The sequence below is a fragment of the Macaca fascicularis genome, chromosome 11 (genome assembly GCF_037993035.2).
Source record: "Macaca fascicularis isolate 582-1 chromosome 11, T2T-MFA8v1.1".
Taxonomy (NCBI): Eukaryota; Metazoa; Chordata; class Mammalia; order Primates; family Cercopithecidae; genus Macaca; species Macaca fascicularis.
The window spans coordinates 96,389,442-96,407,728 of NC_088385.1; the positions used below are offsets into that span (position 1 = coordinate 96,389,442).

At 38.4% G+C, this 18,287-nt stretch overlaps 1 protein-coding gene across 17 annotated transcripts in view; it reads right to left on the bottom strand.

Annotated features, from left to right (window-relative positions):
• Positions 1 to 349: 349 nt before the first annotated feature.
• Positions 350 to 18,287, bottom strand: part of POC1B (POC1 centriolar protein B) — a 101,972-nt gene continuing 84,034 nt past the window's right edge. For 11 of the 17 annotated variants that reach the window (XR_010579707.1, XR_012420479.1, XM_074007510.1 and 8 more), the window contains 2 exons: positions 5,776 to 5,994; positions 350 to 1,883 (listed from right to left, as the gene is read on the bottom strand). Coding sequence is in view for 15 of the 17 variants with exons in the window: in XM_074007510.1 (XP_073863611.1) it covers positions 1,779 to 1,883; positions 5,776 to 5,994 (324 nt within the window). In the remaining 2 variants the exon portion in view is untranslated. Of the gene's footprint in view, positions 1,884 to 4,394; positions 4,795 to 5,775; positions 5,995 to 18,287 lie in introns of those variants that run through there. The other 6 variants (XM_074007508.1, XM_065525235.2, XM_065525233.2 and 3 more) reach the window with 1 other exon arrangement.

The following is an 18,287-nucleotide window of genomic DNA, read 5'->3' on the forward strand; positions in this document are numbered from 1 at the left end:
GAAAAAGTTTCAAGGCATCTGCATTTATATCATCACTATTTTTATATCACTTATAAAGTTCTGTGATGACTGTAAAAAGTGTCTGGCAACATCAGGTTGTAAGAAGTGGCTACAGGTGGTTTCTAAAGTGTGGACCTCAGGCCACAAGCATCAGCATCACCTATGAGATTGTTAGAGATGCAAATGATTGGGCCCCACCTGACGCATGGAGTCAGCTCTGGAGATAGGGCCCAGGAAACTGTTTTGACAAGTTCTCCAGAAGATTCTCACATATTAAAGACTGAGTGAGCTGGATGATAAGATGTTTAGTACTTCTGAGTTTTAATCATTTAAAAAGAAAAGGAACAACTTTTTCTTTTAAAGCAAAAATGTCTTTATTGTTTCAAGCATGACAAAGTGAACAAAATTGATAGGAAATTTCATTTCTTAGTCTTCTCAATGAGGTTATAAAAATACAATGCCACATAGCTTTTGTAAGCTCTTGAAAATGTCCAGAAGCTCACACTTAGTATGATATAAAAAGGCACTTATAACACACAATAAGATACTTAGAAACCCACCTCATAGATACAATTGAAATTTCTTTGAGAAAAATTTCTAAATATAGAAATAAATAGGACGGCACTATTTCTTCTTTTCCAAAACACAGAATAGCATTTTCCCCCATGTTACCTATACGCACCATAAATGTGGACACCTTCTCCCATTTTTGTTCTTGATATAGGTTGATAATGAAGCTGAAATTAATTTGCTTGCTTTTCTTCAATTTAATCTCAATTTGGTTAAAAATAAAACAAAATTCTTAATTTGTCACCAGGATCTTTTAGACTACCTGGCTCATTTTCATTTTGTTTTAAATCACAATTCATTAAATAGGAAGACGATGATGCAAAAATTTTAAAAAGTACTTACTATTTAGCTGCTCAAATCATCCTAAGCAACAATATTTCTGAACATGTGTACATACGTGTGTGTATATTTTTAAATATCGCTGTTGCATCACTCTGACTTTTCAGCATACTGAAAACACACTAACATAATTTTTGTGAACCATGATCAGATACAACCCAAATAATTCAGCACATTCATCTGTGATAGACAGGTGAGTTTCATTTCCTTCAGGTTGGCCAGTGGATAAACAAAGTACACCATAAATTAAATAAAAAACCCACTGCCCCATGCCATATCTGTGCTAGTGTTAATTAAAATAAGTGTATTCTTGCTGTGGAAATTCTGTGGTCTGGGAAGTTTTATTCGTTCATCCTTTCAAGGCATTAGTAAGAAAGGATAATTTTTATTTTGAACAGAAAGAAACATAACAAGTCAGATCAATAATTCATTATTTGCATGTAGGATGCTATTTTGGAGGTAAGTGAATTATTTCACCCCATGACTGTCTGAATATGGTCAATCTGAAATGACTTAACAGTGATATCCAGAGATTTGGTTACTTTCCTGGCAGGATTTGGCCTAGAAATGAAAATGGACATTTAAAATAATATGGGGAAAATACAGAGTCGCTTGAATGCTTATCACTTTATTACTGCAATCATAAATGATAGTAATTTAAATTAGTTCTTCACATTGATTTGTGTGTTTACATTAGTCCTTAGATATGCCTTTTCTGCCTTTTGTTCTGTTGCTCACCCTTTTAAGAAATGCCATGATAAATAGCACATGGTCATGTTGCGTGGAGTATCTTGTACTACCTTCCTGAGTGTATGTACATTTATTCATTTATTGTGCCTCTGCCCAACAAATGAAAATGAATTTTTTATTCAGCTTTTCTGTTGGACAGCACTGAAAAGCTTTTGCTGATTTTCAAGGCAGTCTTTCAGCTTATCCTCTGTCAAAGTCAGTCGCTGCTCCAAGATTGAAACAGTCTGCAAAAAGGAGGACAAAATAATCAATGCCTGGTCCTCTGGTGGTGAGGATGACAAAGACAATCTCTGCATAGGAAGGTGAGGATGACAATGACAATCTCTGCATAGGAAATCCTTTTTAGAACTGGGATGCCCACCTTTGTACTAAGAAGTTGACTCAAAAATGAGCCCCAGAACTTGCTTTGCTTCTGGGCCCAACCACAGGGCAAGGCATTATCAAACAGTTGGAGAAAAGAAAAGAAAAGAAAAAAAAAAACCCAAACTGATGTGTTTGAGAAAAAAAGCAGCAAAAGATCAGACCTCTTATGCCTGATCTTCCAAAGCATCAAAACCAGGGAAGAAGCCACACAGTGTTCTAAGTGGTGCCATAAGCTACACACTTAGTGGAGAAGGGGAGCGGGTGCCAAATTCCACATGCCAGCCAGATGCCACTGAAATGTCATCACTACTCATTCTGTCATCATCCAATCCATGGCAAACCATACCTAGAGCACCGCAGATGGATGGCTAGATTGCTTTGAAAATATCATAACAATCGCCTCCAGTGCCCTCACACAGAAGATGCTAATATTTCCTCGTGGAGTTGTTAGGAGGATTGAATAAAATAATGCATGTAAAATGTTTATGCTAGTACTGGACACACATGGTTTGAATAATCCTGTACTCACTTATTAGCTAAAGGAGTTAGAACACATCCAGAATACATATACAAACACACATATGTATATATATAAAATGTTAAAATATATGTTAAACTTGGGAAATCTAATTTTTTGTTATATTGGCTACTCTGTCTTCATTCCTTTGTATCTTTTTTTTTTTTTTAACTTCTTATTATAAAATAGATTATTCAGGAACCCACACAAGGTACATGTGTTATTTAATGGATTCTTATAAGAAATACATCCTCAAAACCATCACCCATAGCAAGAACTAGACTCCGCCAGCCACCCCAGAGGAGCCTTTCATGTGCCTACCACATGACCTCCTTGCCCGCCCTCTGTAACAGCCACTATCCTGACCTTTAAAATGATTGCTTTCTTTATGGTTTTATTTCTCAGGTGCACATCCCTAGACACTATAATTTTCTTTCCCATTTCAAGAATTAATGTGTCACTTAAAGTCTCTCTTAATTTACAGGTGCCCACCCTCTCCCTCTCTTTTCTTTACAATTCGTCTGTTGATAAGCTCAGGCCATTTGACAAGCTCTGAAACTGCACACTCAGGGTGCAGCTCAGCCTGTTCTTCCATCTTCTGTATATTCTCTAAGTTGGCTGTTGGATCCAAAGGCTTGATCAGGTTAGATGCCTTGGAAAGACTACAGGTGGTGGCCTGTTCTCTGATTAGAAGGCAGATTAATAATTTTTGGTCATTTCTCATGAATGTCATAGTGACTCAATGTCTACATCTATTAATTCCTGGAGATTGCAAATGATGATATTCTAATTCTATCATTAAAACATTTTGTTAGTTGGGATAACTAATAAATAAGAGACATTTTCCTCATCTACTACTTGCTTACCTAATGGTAGAGTTCATGCAGGAAACACATGACACTTGCTTGGTATTTAGTCAACCAGTTTTAAGATAAAAAAATCGAATCCCTATCGTCTTTTGAATGTAACCAATTTTTAAAGATATTATTTAATAGCTTTTGCCTTTTCATGTTTTTTACAATCTATAGATCATTACTAATTAAAAATAATAGCGAGCTGTTAATACATTCTACCATTTATTGAGTGCTTACTATGTGCCAAGCATTTTATTAGACACTTTTTTTTTGAGACAGGGTCTTCGTCTGGAGTGTTAATGGCTTGATCTTAGCTCCCTGCAACCTCTGCCTTGTGGGTTCAAGCGATCTTCCCACGTCAGTCTCCTGGGTAGATGTGACCATAGGTGCGTGCCACCCTGCTTGGCTAATTAATTTTGTTGTTGCTGTTGTTGTAGAAATGAGGTCTTAGCACTTTGGGAGGCTGAGCTGGGCGAGTCGCTTGAGCCCAGGAGTTTGAGACTAGCCTAGCCAACATAGCGAGACCCTGTCTCTATATAATAAAAAAATAAAAGAAGAAATGGGGTCTCACTACGTTGCCCAGGTTGGTCTTGAACTCCTGGGCTCAAGCAATCCTTCTGCCTCAGAGGCTCAAAGTGCTGAGATTATAGGTGTGAGCCATTGTGCTCAGCCCTTTAGACACTTTATCACAGTTCCAAATGCTAAAAGTTATTTATACATTATTAACACCTTTAAAAGGGGTTAACTCCATCTGTCTACCATTTAAAACATAATTTCATTTCAATGTATTTCTAATTATAGTTCATTAACAATAAACACCCTCCAACTTAGTTAGGTGTTGTTAAGTCACCTGTAATTAAAGTAAATCAGAATGTATTTATTTTACTTGCTGCTTGCCCGCAGAGTCACTGCTCCCCTTTTGCAAGTGTGTTGTGCCTGCTTCTAACCTTTTTAATATGTAAAATGAATCCATTCCCTAAGAATTAAAAATCATACAGAAATTCAATAAAGCTTAAAGTGATTTATTTAGCTTTGAATCCGGTAAAAAGGAGGAGAATAGGTCATGAAACTGAAAGAACAGGGAATGGAAAGATTCACTCGGGAGAGACCCTAATGAGGACTGAATGTCGAAAGGTTAACAGTTTAGGTGAGGAAGTTATGGCAATATGGGAAACAAACCAACTACAACTAAATTTGACATGAAGTGAAGAGGGCAATGGCCTTTAAGGAAAAGAGATGCCTGATAAATAAAGAGAAAGTCACGTATAATACAATATTACAAAATGAAACGAAGTGATTTTTAACATGATTTTCTTTGAGCAAGTCATATGATGACTCCAAGTTCTCACATGGCTCTTTCTCACAATCTGTCAGATGCCTCCAAAGGCCCTGAGGTGATATCTACAGGATAAAAATATTCACTTAAATTAGTGGTTTTCAACACTGGCTGTAAAACAGAATCATATGGGAGTTCTTAAAAGACTGATGCTAGGGCCTTATCCCAGACCAATGGAAATGGACTCTCTGGAGGTGAAAACCAGGTATATGTACGTTTTTTAGCTGCCCTAATGATTATAGCCGACAGTCAGGGTTGAGAACCAATTGGGTGATTTCTATGCAAAAGTTATTTCTATTTGAAATATTTTTTTTCTGGACAAGTAATTGACATCTCTGTAGTTCATATTTTACCATCTTTTTATATAACTTGCTACTGTCCACTCCAACAAATATTAGTATCTAGTATTCTCATTCTACATATCAAAGAGGAACAAGAGAAGACTTATTCAAAGGGAACAATGAATCAACAGAGCTGGAAGAGAAACCTTTGGTGTATCCATTTCAACATACCATTTCCCTTAAATTATGTCTATACCTTGTAACCAAGAATTTTGGTATATTATTTAAGATCCACTGTATTTTTCTTTGCAAAGGTAAACTGGCCTCCAAAAACTGGGTAATATTCTAACATGGGAATGCAAAACCATCACACCTGGAAGATCACTGCATCAATGTAAGAGGCTTTGGGATAAGAGAAGTTATATACTGGACAGTGAGAATATTTTCAGAGTTAAAATCTACAAACATTGGCAATATTTCATACTAACCAGAAATGGTTACTCCCAATATATTTTTCTTATGGCTCTAAATTTTTTCTTAGGAATGGCTTAAAGTGTGTGTGTGTGTGTGTGCAGGTGCACACACAAATGCATAGGCTCTGAGTTCATTTCCATAAAATCTTGTTTAGGGCATCGCCACCTTGAGTTTGCTTTGCTAGTACAGAAAAATTTCCCCTGCTCTGCTAGTTCTGCAACTTGCTGTATCCAGAATTGTTTTGTGTATCTTACCCCCAAGTGCAATGCATGCAACCTGTGCCATGCCCACCTGTGTCAAAACATTGAGTTGTTCCATAATATGCTCTAAAGCATCAGTCACAGCGAGAGGTATGCTCCTTTGACTTTCGCAGGGGAGGTCACTCATGTCTTCTGTTTTCTTTTTCGTGGTTGTTGGTGAACATTCTGGTGACAACAAGGAAGGGTTCAAGAAATATCCACAGGCCTCTTCACCCTTGTCTGGCAGAGTTCTACCACTGGTTTCTGTTGTCTTTAATGTCACAAAAAATACAGGAAGAATTATATTTTCCAAACTTTAAAATGATAGATATAAAGTTTAAAATATTCCTCTTCTAAAAAGCCCAGCCTTACATTGAAGATTTACCCTCAACTATAATAAACTATGGAAATTACTATAATTAAATAAGGAATTATTATAATTATTTTACTAAGGAAACAAAGCTGAATAGAGAAAATTCACAATTTTCCTTGACTTTCTTTTCAATGAAACACACTTTCTATACACTGATCTGAGGGATCTACTATTACAAAGATTGTTAGATGCAGTTTAATTCTCAGTTTAAAAACAACATTCACATCTATTAGGATGACTATTATCAAAAAAAAAGGAAAATAACAAGTGTTGGTGAGAATGTGGAGAAACTGAAACACTTGTCCATTGCTAGTAGGAATGTAAAATGGTTCAGCTGCTGTGGAAAATAGTTTGCCTCTTAGTTACCCCCAAAATTAAACAAAAAATTATCATATGATCCAGCAATTCTCCTCCTAAGTATACATCCAGCAGAACTCTGAAAGCAGGGACTCAACTGGACACTTATACTTGTACAGCAATGTTCATAGCAACATTATTCACAATAGCCAAAAGCTAGAAACAACTCAAGTATCTATTGATAAATGAATGTATACACAAAATGTGGTATAAACATACAATGAAATATAATTCAGTCATAAAAAGGAATGGAATTTTGATATATGCTATAACACGGATACATCTTGAAAACATGCTAAGTAAAATGAGCCAGACACAAAAGGACAAACATTGTGTGACTGCACTTATATGAGGTGCCTAGAATAAGTAAATTCTGAGAGACAAAAAGTACAGTAGAGGTTACCAGGGGCTGGAGGTAGGGGTAATAAGGAGTTATTGCTCAAGGAGTACAGAGTTTCTACTTGGAATGATGAAAAAATTCTGGAAATAGATAGTGATGATGGTTACAAAACACTGAATACTGTGAATATACTTAATGCCAGTGAATTATATACTTCAGAATGGTTAAAATGATAAATTTGACATTATATATATGTTACCACAATAGAAAAACCAAAAGTGCTCCATATAGTAATGAACAATCCAAAAATAAAATTAAGAAAATAATTCCATTTACAATGAAATAGCATAAAAATATTTATGAAAAAATTTAACAAAAGAAATGTAAGGCTGGTTGTGGTGGCTCAAGCCTGTAATCCCGGCACTTTGGGAGGCCAAGGTGGACGGATCACCTGAGGCCAGGAGTTCGAGACCAGCCTGGCCAACATGGCAAAAGTCTCTACTAAAAATACAAAAATTAGCCGGTGTGGTGGTGCACACCTGTAATCCCAGCTACTCGGGAGGCTGAGGCATAAGAATCACTTCAACCTGGGAAGCAGAGGTTGCAGTGAGCCAAGATCATGCCACTTCACTCCAGCCCAGGTGACAGACTGAGGACATGTCTCAGGAAAAAAAAAAAAAAAAAAAGAAAGAAACGTAAGACTTGTACACTGGAAACTATTATACAAACCATCATTGAAAGAAATAAAAGATCTAAACAAATAAACATCCCATATCCCAAATTCATGAATCAAAAACCTTAATATTATTCAGATGGCAATACTCCCCACATTGATATGCAGATTCAGTGCAAACCTTATGAAAATTCCATTTGTCTTTTTTTGCAGAGGTTGATAAGCTGATCCTAAAACTCATATGGAAATGCAAGAAACCCATAACAGCTAAAATAATATTGATGAAAAAAATGTGAAGGACTCATACTTCCAAATTTCAAAACTTATTGTAAAACTATAGTAATTAAGACAGTGTGGCACTGACATAAAAATAGACATATAAATCAAAGAAACAAAATTGAGAGTGGAGAAATAAACCCTTCCATTGATGGTGTGCTGATTTTTTTTTTTTTTTTTTTTTTTTTGAGACAGAGTCTCACTCTGTCACCCAGGCTGGAGTGCAGTGGCTCACTGCAGGCTTCGCCTCCCAGGTTCACGCCATTCTCCCGCCTCAGTCTCCTGATTAGCTGGGACTACAGGCGCCACCACCATGCCCGGCTAATTTTGTTTGTATTTTTAGTAGAGATAGGGTTTCACCATGTTAGCCAGGATGGTCTCAATCTCCTGACCTTGTGATCCGCCTGCCTTGGCCTCCCAAAGTGCTGGGATTGCAGGTGTGAGCCACAGTGCCCAGCCAGTCAGTTGATTTTTGACAAGGTTGCCAAGACAATTTAATCAAGAAAGAATTGTCTTTTTAACAAATGGCATGGGGAAAACCCAATATCCACATTCAAAACAATGAATTTGGGTCTCTACCTCACACCATATACAAAATTAACTCAAAATGGATCATAAAGGGCTGGGCATAGTGGCTCATGCCTACAATCCTAAAGTGCTGAGAGGCCAAAATGGGAGGACTGCTTGAGGCCAAGAGTTTGAGATCAGCCTGGGGAACATAGGGAGACCCCATCTCTACAAAAAATAAAAAACTTAGACAGGCATGCTAGTGTGAGCCTGTAGTTCTAGCTACTCAGGAGGCTGAGGCAGGAGAATGACTTGACCCCAGGAATTTGAGGCTGCAGTGAGCTATGATGGAACCACTGCACTCCAGCCTGGGCTACAGAGTGAGAAACTCTATCTCTTTACAACAAACAAACAAACAAACAAACAAAAAACAAACGACATCCTCAAAACGATCCTATTGGTATCACTTTGAATTACTCAACTCCATATGACAGAGAAAAGCTAAAACGGTACTGAAAATGTCCAGAAGAAAGGCTCCTAACAATCACAGATCCTGAAAGAACAAGTTAACATAAAGGATTTTTAATGCTACCCAGTCATACTTAGAAGCATCTATGAACCAACCACCTATTTATGCTCTGAGCTAAAGGAACTAGGAAGACAACATACAGCACTTATCTACATGGGTCTGCAGCTACTGAGCTGATCGCAAGGACTAAAATGGGAGCACTGTAGAGGTGAGTATGGAAATACAAAGGATTCTCCAAGAAATCTGGACTCATGATCACAGTCTGCATTCCTGATCCTAGACCTCACTCACTGGGGACAAAATATGGATGTCCATGCTCCACAACCATCCTCACCCCCAAACAAATAGTTCCTGCTCAAAGGACAGGCTTTAAAAAACAAACAAACAAACAAAAAACATTGCTTCTGCTCTGCCTGCAATGGCTTTCTCTGCCATCCTAGCATGACTGCATCCTTCTTGACCTCCAAATTTCAGCTTAACTGTCACATCTTCAGAAATGTAGTCCCTGCCCTGACCACCCTGCTGAAGCCGGACCTTTCATTCTCTAGCATGGCATCTTGATGCTTTCCTCCATAACTGCCCAGAATTTGTATTTATATATTTGCTGTTTGTCTATTGTCTGTCTCCCTCACTAGATTACTATGTTTACTCTTCACATCACTGTATCCCTTGGATCATTTCGAGTACTTAGCAGAAGCTTGAATATTTTTGAAAATGTTAACCACTTGTATACAGACTTTTTTTTTTTTTTTTTTTTGAGTCTTGCTCTGTTATCCAGGTTGGAGTACAGTAGCGCGATCTCAGCTCACTGCAAGCTCTGCCTCCCAGGTTCACACCATTCTCCAGCCTCAGCCTCCTGAGTAGCTGGGACTATAGGCGCCCGCCACCACCTCCAGCTAATTTTTTGTATTTTTAGTAGAGACGGTGTTTCCCCATATTAGCCAGGACGGTCTTGATCTCCTGACCTCGTGATCCGCCCCCCTTGGCCTCCCAAAGTGCTGGGATTACAGGCGTAAGCCACCGCGCCAGGTTGTATACAGATTTTATTATTGCTCTCACAGATGGAAACCAAATTATCTATAACCAAGACGGTTTTTTGGAAAAAATATGGATCACAACATACCTAAGTATGTATATACATGGCCACAAATATTATTAATCATATTGTAATAAGAGCTTCAGCCCTTCTTGGAAAAAGGCCTCAATCTAATTAACAAATCAGTTATTGAACTCTGGAGGTTTGCAGTCAAGGTCGTTAGTATAGAAAGGACAATAGGAAAATTGGCAAAGATGATTTAAGACCATAGACAATCCAAGCAATAAAAGACCTCCAATAGGTTTTCTTGTTTGGGACCAGCAAAAAATACATTACTATCATATCACATATGGAAATGAAAGAAAAAAGGGAAACGCATATGGGCAGAGAGAAAAAAGGGTGCCAGCTCTCCATCCTACAACATTAGCCAACTGACATCTCTCTCTGTCTCTCAAAGGTATTGGAACCTAGGTATTAGCAGATTCCTTTCTACCAACCAACCCTGTCTTTACATCCTGTTTGTATAGGAGAAGAGTGAGATGCACAGGGTGGGGGAGGCTCAGTACATTTCATTCATAAACATTTTTAAAAAAGGTACAAAGGGAAAAACATGGTGTTTAAGATTCTTGGCTGATAGAAGTCCAGCAAGTGAGTCTGTAGTACCTGCTTCTCTCAGCACATTGAGATATTCTCCTATTTCAAAGGTGCTAATATTCAGTTTTGAATAAAAACTTACTGAGCATCTATCTATACATACTATCATACAATGATAAATGTACATATGGTATGATGCCCGCTCTCAAGGATTCTCTGTTGTGATGAGAGAATTCAGACCGGGCAGGGCCTAAATCCCCCACAGTGCCTGGCTCATTTCTGGCACTGCTGAAGGAGCATGAAACAAACAAGCAGACAAAACACAAGCAAACACATGATTGTAAGACTGCAGAAAAAACAAATGCTTTGGTAATTCATAAAAAGAAGAAATCACATCATGCTCTCATTTCCCACCTCTTACTTCTTTTGCTAACACTGTGTGATACAGTGAAGCAATAGTAATACAATCATTGATTGATCCTACAAATAAGGACCTCCTATGGTAGGCTTAGAGCTACAGTAAAGAAAAGACGGACATGATTTCTTCCTTCATGGAGCGTACAATACTCTGAGGAAGTACTTTATTAAAAAGGATGGCAGGGCAATCACTACCCTTACATTCTTCTTTGGATAACCCCATGGTTGCCATCTCAAAGATGGGAAATGCATCCTCATCAAGGGCAAAGAGTGAATCTAAGGGCTGAGAAATCCTTATCTGTATAGGTCAAAAGGGTTCACTTTTCACCTGAACAAATGAAATGGAGTAAAAGATACAGATCTGACTGATGCAAAGAACTATGAAAGTCCTGAGAACTGAATATAAAACATATCACATCCTGGGGACAAATGACTCTTAACAGGTTCTTTAAATATCATGGTTATTTTTAACACATACATCTTCATTTGTCACTTATTTTTGAGGATGAATTACTTTAATGCATCAATGAAAACTGAAAATTTTGGCATTGCCGAACACATTTTTATTAGAAAATTAACCATTCAACAACATAACCATGGTCCACACATCTAAACTATTATTATTTAGGTAATTAACAAAGGAACATTCAAGATACTGCGGTGCTCAACTACATGTGAAAGTTCATACATTATATCTATTCCCCTTCCTCCTTTCCTTTTCTCTCCTTCTCCTACCACCCTTTCCACCACCCACCCTCTGGGCTGGCGAGTCAGAATTAATCACTAGTGCCATTTCACTCCCACAAGACTTCGTGCCATCAGTAGAGGATTTCTCACTCCTTATGATATTTGTGTTTACATATCGATATTCCCCATTAGATTATGAACCCCTCATGTGGGGTCAACAACTTTTATCACCTCAGGTGCTTGGCATAGCACATGAGACATAGACAAAGCTCCACATTTGTTGAACTGAATTTAATTGGCTGTCCTGCATCAGCTGAGCCAATCACAAAAAATTAAATATTAGTAATTTGATAGTATTTGGAGAGAAATATAACCCCCCAAAGTTAAACTAATGCCATTTTCTGCTAAAAATTACAATCTTAAATGCCTTCTCAGAGGTACAGTGAGGGAGCAATGCAAGCATATATTATCTAACTGCAAATCACTGGTAGATTTTTATCCCCTAAAGGCATACTTGATAGCTTCTGGCTGAATAACATAAGGATTTTCCTGACAAATGTGAATGCAAAAGTAGGCATTTCACATGTAAAGATAATTAGTGACTTGAACTTTAGATATACATTCAATCAGTTGGTTAAAATAGTTAGTTTTGATTTACGACTAACATTTCTACTTTTGGTTTAATTCTGTAAGTAGAGAACAAAACAGATAAAAGGCAGAAAAGTATCTAAGCCAAAGCGAGTTTCCCATTATTGAGGTTCTAAAATAGACTTGGGAAGGTCATTTGTCAGAGATATTGTGAAAGATATACAAACATCAAATCAGGAAATTCAATTGAATGCCTTTTAAAGTCCTTTTTATTCCTGATGTTCTGAGATTTTTAAATCACTACACACACACACACACACACACACACACACACACACACGTATGTATAAAAAGTCTGCCTGAAATAGACTAGAATAACAACAACAGAAAAAGCCTTTCGCCTGGACAAAAATAAAAGCAAATATTATTTTTCAAAGAAAGAATATACCATTTATTTTCAATGATAAAATTTAGAGTAGGGATTGGAAACTTCAATAATCTCTACATAGGATCTAAGATAATGAATACATGCCATTTGTTCAAGCAAAATTATTTTATTTAGCACCTATGTGCCAGGTAAAATTCCAGGTACCAGAGATACAGGAGTGTGTTCATTTCCTACAGCTGATGTAACAAATGACCACAAACTTAGTGGTTTAAAACAACATAGATCTATCATCTTACAGTATTGGAGATCGCAAGTCCAAAACAAGGGCTTGGATCTTGTTTAACGGGGCTAAAAGCAAGGTGTCAGTAAGCTGCATTCCTTCTGAAGGCTCTAGGAGAGAATCCATTGCTTGCCTTTCCAGCTTCTAGAGGCTGTCCACATTCCTTAGCCCATGGCTGCATCACTCCAATAACTGCTTCCATTGTTATATCTTCTCTAATTCTCATTAATCCCTCTGTCCCTATAAGGACCCTTGTGATTATATGGGGCCCGGCCAGATAATCCAGGATAACCTCCCCATCTCAAGAGCCTTAACTTGGCCGAGCGTGGTGGCTCATGCCTGTATCCTAGCACTTTGGGAGGCCGAGGTGGGCGGATTGCCTGAGCTCAAGAGTTTGAGACCAGCCTGGGCAACATGGTGAAACCCTGTCTCTACTAAAATACAAAAGAAATTATCCAGGCATGGCGGCATGTGCCTATAGTCCCAGCTACTCAGGAGGCTGAGGCAGGAGAATCGCTTGAACCTGGGAGGCGGAGGTTGCAGTGAGCCGAGATCGAGCCACTGTACTTCCAGCCTGGGCAACACAGTGAGACTCTCTTAAAAAAAAAAAAAAAAAAAGGCTTAACTAATCACATTTGCAAACCCCCTTTGCCATGTAAGGAAACATTTTCGTAGATTCTGGGGATGAAGAGATAAACATTTTTGAGGAACAGTTGTTCTGCCTACCTCAAGGAGTGAATAAACAAGAGGCCCTGCTTTCGTGGTTATATCCTAGTGGGGACCACACGTAGATATGTGATGTAATGCTAGGCGACAAGGGTTAGGAAGAAAAATAAAGCTGAGCAAGGTGCTATGTTATGATGTAGCTATGCTGATGCAATTTTTTATGGAGAAGTGGTAAATAAATTTTGGACATGTTATGTTTGAGATGCCTATTAGACTTTCAAGGGGAACAGTCATTAATACAATTAGAAGTATATGATTCTAGATTTCTGTGGAGAGGCTGGGTCTAGAAATATACATTTGGGAGTTACTGGCATATACATCTTTTTATCTATGGGTCTGTGATCACTAGGAAGGAGCCAAAAGAGAGAAGAGCTGCAGAGACTTTAGAAGGCAGGAGCAGGAAAGGTGACTGGTGGCCCTTGAGGCTGAAGACTAGTTGCCCAGAAGTCAAGTGAGGAAAGAGCTTCCAGGAGGAAGGAGTGATAACCAGGATCAAGTGCCACACACGGGTGGACCGAGATGAGTCCTTGGGACCCTGACATGAGTGGAAGAGTGGGGATGAATGCTTGATTGGATAGCACTCAGAAGAATGCAAAGTGAAGAAATAAAGACAGTGAATCTAAGTAACTCTTTTTTTTTTTTTAGAAGAACTTTTGCTATAAATGGGAGAAGAGCAATGAGACAGGAGCTGGAAAGGGATGAGGGGCCAAATGAGGTTTTCATTTATGAAGATGAGAAATATATCACAAATGTGTGCTGATAGAAAGAGCAAGCATAAAGAGAGCACTGAAGACCCAGGAGAGTGAGGGGATAACTACTCGATAAATGGGCTGGACAGACAGTGGCTGAGTGCCCATGGAGCTTTGTGTAAATAAATGTATGGTGAGACCAGCCACGATGGTTGTCTAGTGAAATCCAGCCCCTTGGGTGTAGGCGTGCAGGAGCCAGAGAAACAGATTTAACCCAGGTTGGCATTTTTCTAGGTGAGGACGACAGAGGAAGAAAGGGACAAGACCATGGATGTAAAAATGGACCACAGAATGTAAGTTGGGTAAAGGAGGCCCAGACACAGGGAGCAGGCAGTGTAAAGCAGGAGGCTTGTTGGATGGAGGTCTTTCTGGAGCTGACGAATTACCAAAATGGGAGGACTAGAAGAGTGTTAGCCAAAGAGTGGGAGGCTTTACACTAAGTTTACCATCAGCACAAAGGACTCAGATAGTCACAGAGTTCATCTGAGAATCTTGACAGAGGATGGCTGCCTGTCAGAAGTGACTCAGAGTGCTGCTCTAAATTTGGTTCGTTTCTTAAGATCAAAAGCCAATGTTGACTAAGGAGTGGATGGATCTATTCGGGAAACAGAAAAAGGAACTGTAGACTCACCCAGATGGGGCTGTCACAGGACCACAACACAGAATTCATTTTCAATTCCTGACATTCTTGAAAACATAGGCTGTTGATCTTGAAGGAAAAAATGACAATTTTCTGTCTTCTGAACAGTGTATTATGTATCCTTGTAGGAACATACTCATTTGATCAAGTCTGATTGACTTAAAAGTATGACTAGGATATAATAAAAAAATGTCATGTGAAATTTTGTCCTCCAAACTAAATTTGCTGAGTTAAGACTTGTTTGTGCCTCAGGAGAAAACATACATCTTTTTCTCAAAGAAAGAGCCTTCGGCTTTGGGGACAAGATTTTATAGAGGACTTTGCTTTTTCTTCTTGAGACCTAATTGGAAATTGCATTTGTATCAGAAGACTTGAAAAATATACCATGTAGCTATCAACTGAAATATCCAAATGATTAATTCAGTCACCTTAGAAAAGACAGCTGAGGCTACAAGTCTACTGTCTGCCTTTGTCTTTAATCTTCGTTCTAATCTCTAGAGAAACCTATTAATTTCGAAGCCATTAATGGGTAGTATACAGCTAGGACAAATGGAATCTGTACAACAATTTCCTTCTATGTTTCACTTATTATATGATTAAGAAAACACAAACCACCAATTCCTCAAAGGAGGACCTACTTTCTAATGCTGTATGCTGATCTAAAAGGGCACTGCACCAGAGATATCTTAATTAATGATAAAAATACTAACCAAAATTATCTGGGAGTAGGGGACAAAATGGGTAACAGGTAGTGATAGAGAATTAGTGCTCTCTCTTCTAATATTAAACTAAAAAGCCTACAAGTGTATGATATTCCCAATACTCCAAATGAACATAACACCAACTTTCTGCATAAAATTTCCTGCAAACTCAAAAGGGAAAACAAGTAGCCATTACTTCTTTTGTGAACTGTGCCATTACACTTTGAAGGGCATTCAGAGTAAGGGATCCATTCTCATTATCTGTTCCATATCAAATTCAACAAGAATCTTTTATACAGCATGCTAAATGAATGGAGAAAAGATCTGTAGTTATCTTTCACACTGTTCAACAAACCCCAAAGAAAAAAATAAGATATTTTCAGATGTAGTTTTAAAAGGGATAAAAGATTTTCATTTTCAGGCAGCTGAGTGAAAAATGTATTTTATATATATATTTTAAACTTAGCAGACAAAGATCTATCATCTATTTTAAAAATCTAGTTCCATTGTTTTACTGGATGAAAAATGATTTCCCAACAATAATATAGGAAGCCAATCTAACATCAATTAGATCTATGAAATTAATCAAAAATATTTAACCCTATGATAAAGGTTATATAACTGGATACAATTGAAATACTATGGCATAAAAATCTCCAGGAAGAATGGCATTCTTTTTTTTTTTTTTTTTCTGAGATGGAGTCTCACTTTGTTGTCCAGGCTAGAGTACAGTGGTGCCATCTTGGCTCACTGCAACCTCCGCCTCCTGGGTTCAAGCAATTCTCTTGTCTCAGCCTCCTGAGTAGCTGGGATTACAGGTGCACGCCACCACACCTGGCTAATTTTTGTATTTTCAGTAGAGACGGGGTTTCTCCTGACCTCAGGTGATGCACCTGCCTTGGCCTCCCAAAGTGCTGGGACTATAGGTGTGAGCCACCATGCCCAGCCACAACAGCATTCTTAAATTGCTTATGAGTAGAGTATCAAATCCTTCATTATAAATAACAAAAAATAAGATTCTATGGTAACATGATGCAGTTTAAATATATTTCCTCCATATATTTTCATGTGTAAAATCATGTAGGTGTTTTCCTCCTTTCTTATTTTGCTGGTGGAAGAAACTCAGAAACCAAAGATAATAAAAACAATGGCTATGTTTATATAGAAATATTTTTTCCCTGTAATTACCATGGGGAAAAATGGCCCACCAAAAATAACATTCAAATTTAACCATAAAATTCAAAAATACTTTTCATAGATGCCATGAGTTACAGAGAATATGAGCTAGATTCTTTTACTTTATAACAGAATGATGAATTATGATAATATATCTTTTCTCAAACACGCATATGCATGTATGTGTATGAACATACACACAGATGAGTAAGCAGCAAGTTTTTTTTTTTTTTTTTGAGACAGAGTCTCACTCTGTCACCAGGCTAGAGTGTAGTGGCGTGATCTCGGCTCACCACAACCTCCACCTCCCGGGTTCAAGTGATTCTCCTGCCTCAGCCTCCTGAGTAGCTGGGACTACACCCAGCTAATCTTTCTATTTTTAGTAGAGACGGGATTTCACCATGTTGGCCAGGATGGTCTCGATCTCTTGACCTTGTGATCCACCCACCTTGGCCTCCTAAAGTGCTGAGATTACAGGCGTGAGACACCGTGCACGACCGCAGGAATTTTTAAAGAGGAAGTCATGACACCACTAAAGCATGTCACTAACATTATGACATACTTTATACGAAACAAAACCTGTTATGTTTCATAGCCATTAAGCATGATGGGCTTTATCCATTTCAAATTTCAGTCTCAGAATTTACCAAATAATCAGCATGATTCAAATAAGCATTCTTTGCTGGGCACAATGGCTCATGCTTGAAATCCCAGCACTTTGGGAGGCCAAGATGGGTGGATCACCTCAGGTCAGGATTTCGAGACCAGCCTGGCCAACACTGCAAAACCCCATCTCTACTAAAAATACAAAAATTAGCTGGGCTTGGTGGCACATGCCTGTAGTCCCAGGTATTTGGGAGGCTGCAGCAGGAGAATCGCTTGAACCTGGGAGGCGGTGGTTGCAGTGAGCCGAGATCGCTCCACTGTATTCTAGCCTGGGTGATGGAGCAAGACTCAAACTCAAGAAACAAACAAACAAAAAACCAAAAAACCAAAAAACCAAATAAGCATTCTTTTAATGATTCCTCTTGATAAATGAGGTGCAATTAATGCAGATCATCTCTTCATCATTATCATTATCACATACTACGGAGCAGCAGTTTAGGGGTCACCCTGTGGGACGAAGTGTCCTAATCAATCAAGTCAAGATTCTCAAATCTAGATTTCTGTACTGGATATTCTACACCCAAGCCCTGTCTCTTCCTGTCCTAATAAACAGTGCCATTATCTAGCCAGCAGCCAAAAATTGGCGAGATATTCTTGACTCTTCCCTCTTCTCCCATGTACAGTCAGTAAACAGAATTTATTGACTCTTTCTCTTCAATACCTCATGAGCCAGTCTGCTCTTCTTCATCCCTTATGCTACTGCACTAGATCAGACAGTTGTCACCTCAGGTCTGGATTACTACTGCAATTGCCTCCTAATCTTCCATGCCTCTAGTTTTACCTCCCCCTAACCCATCCTTTTTCACATCTCCAGAGTAACTGTTCTGAAATCCAAATTTGCTTTTGTCATTCTCCTGGCTA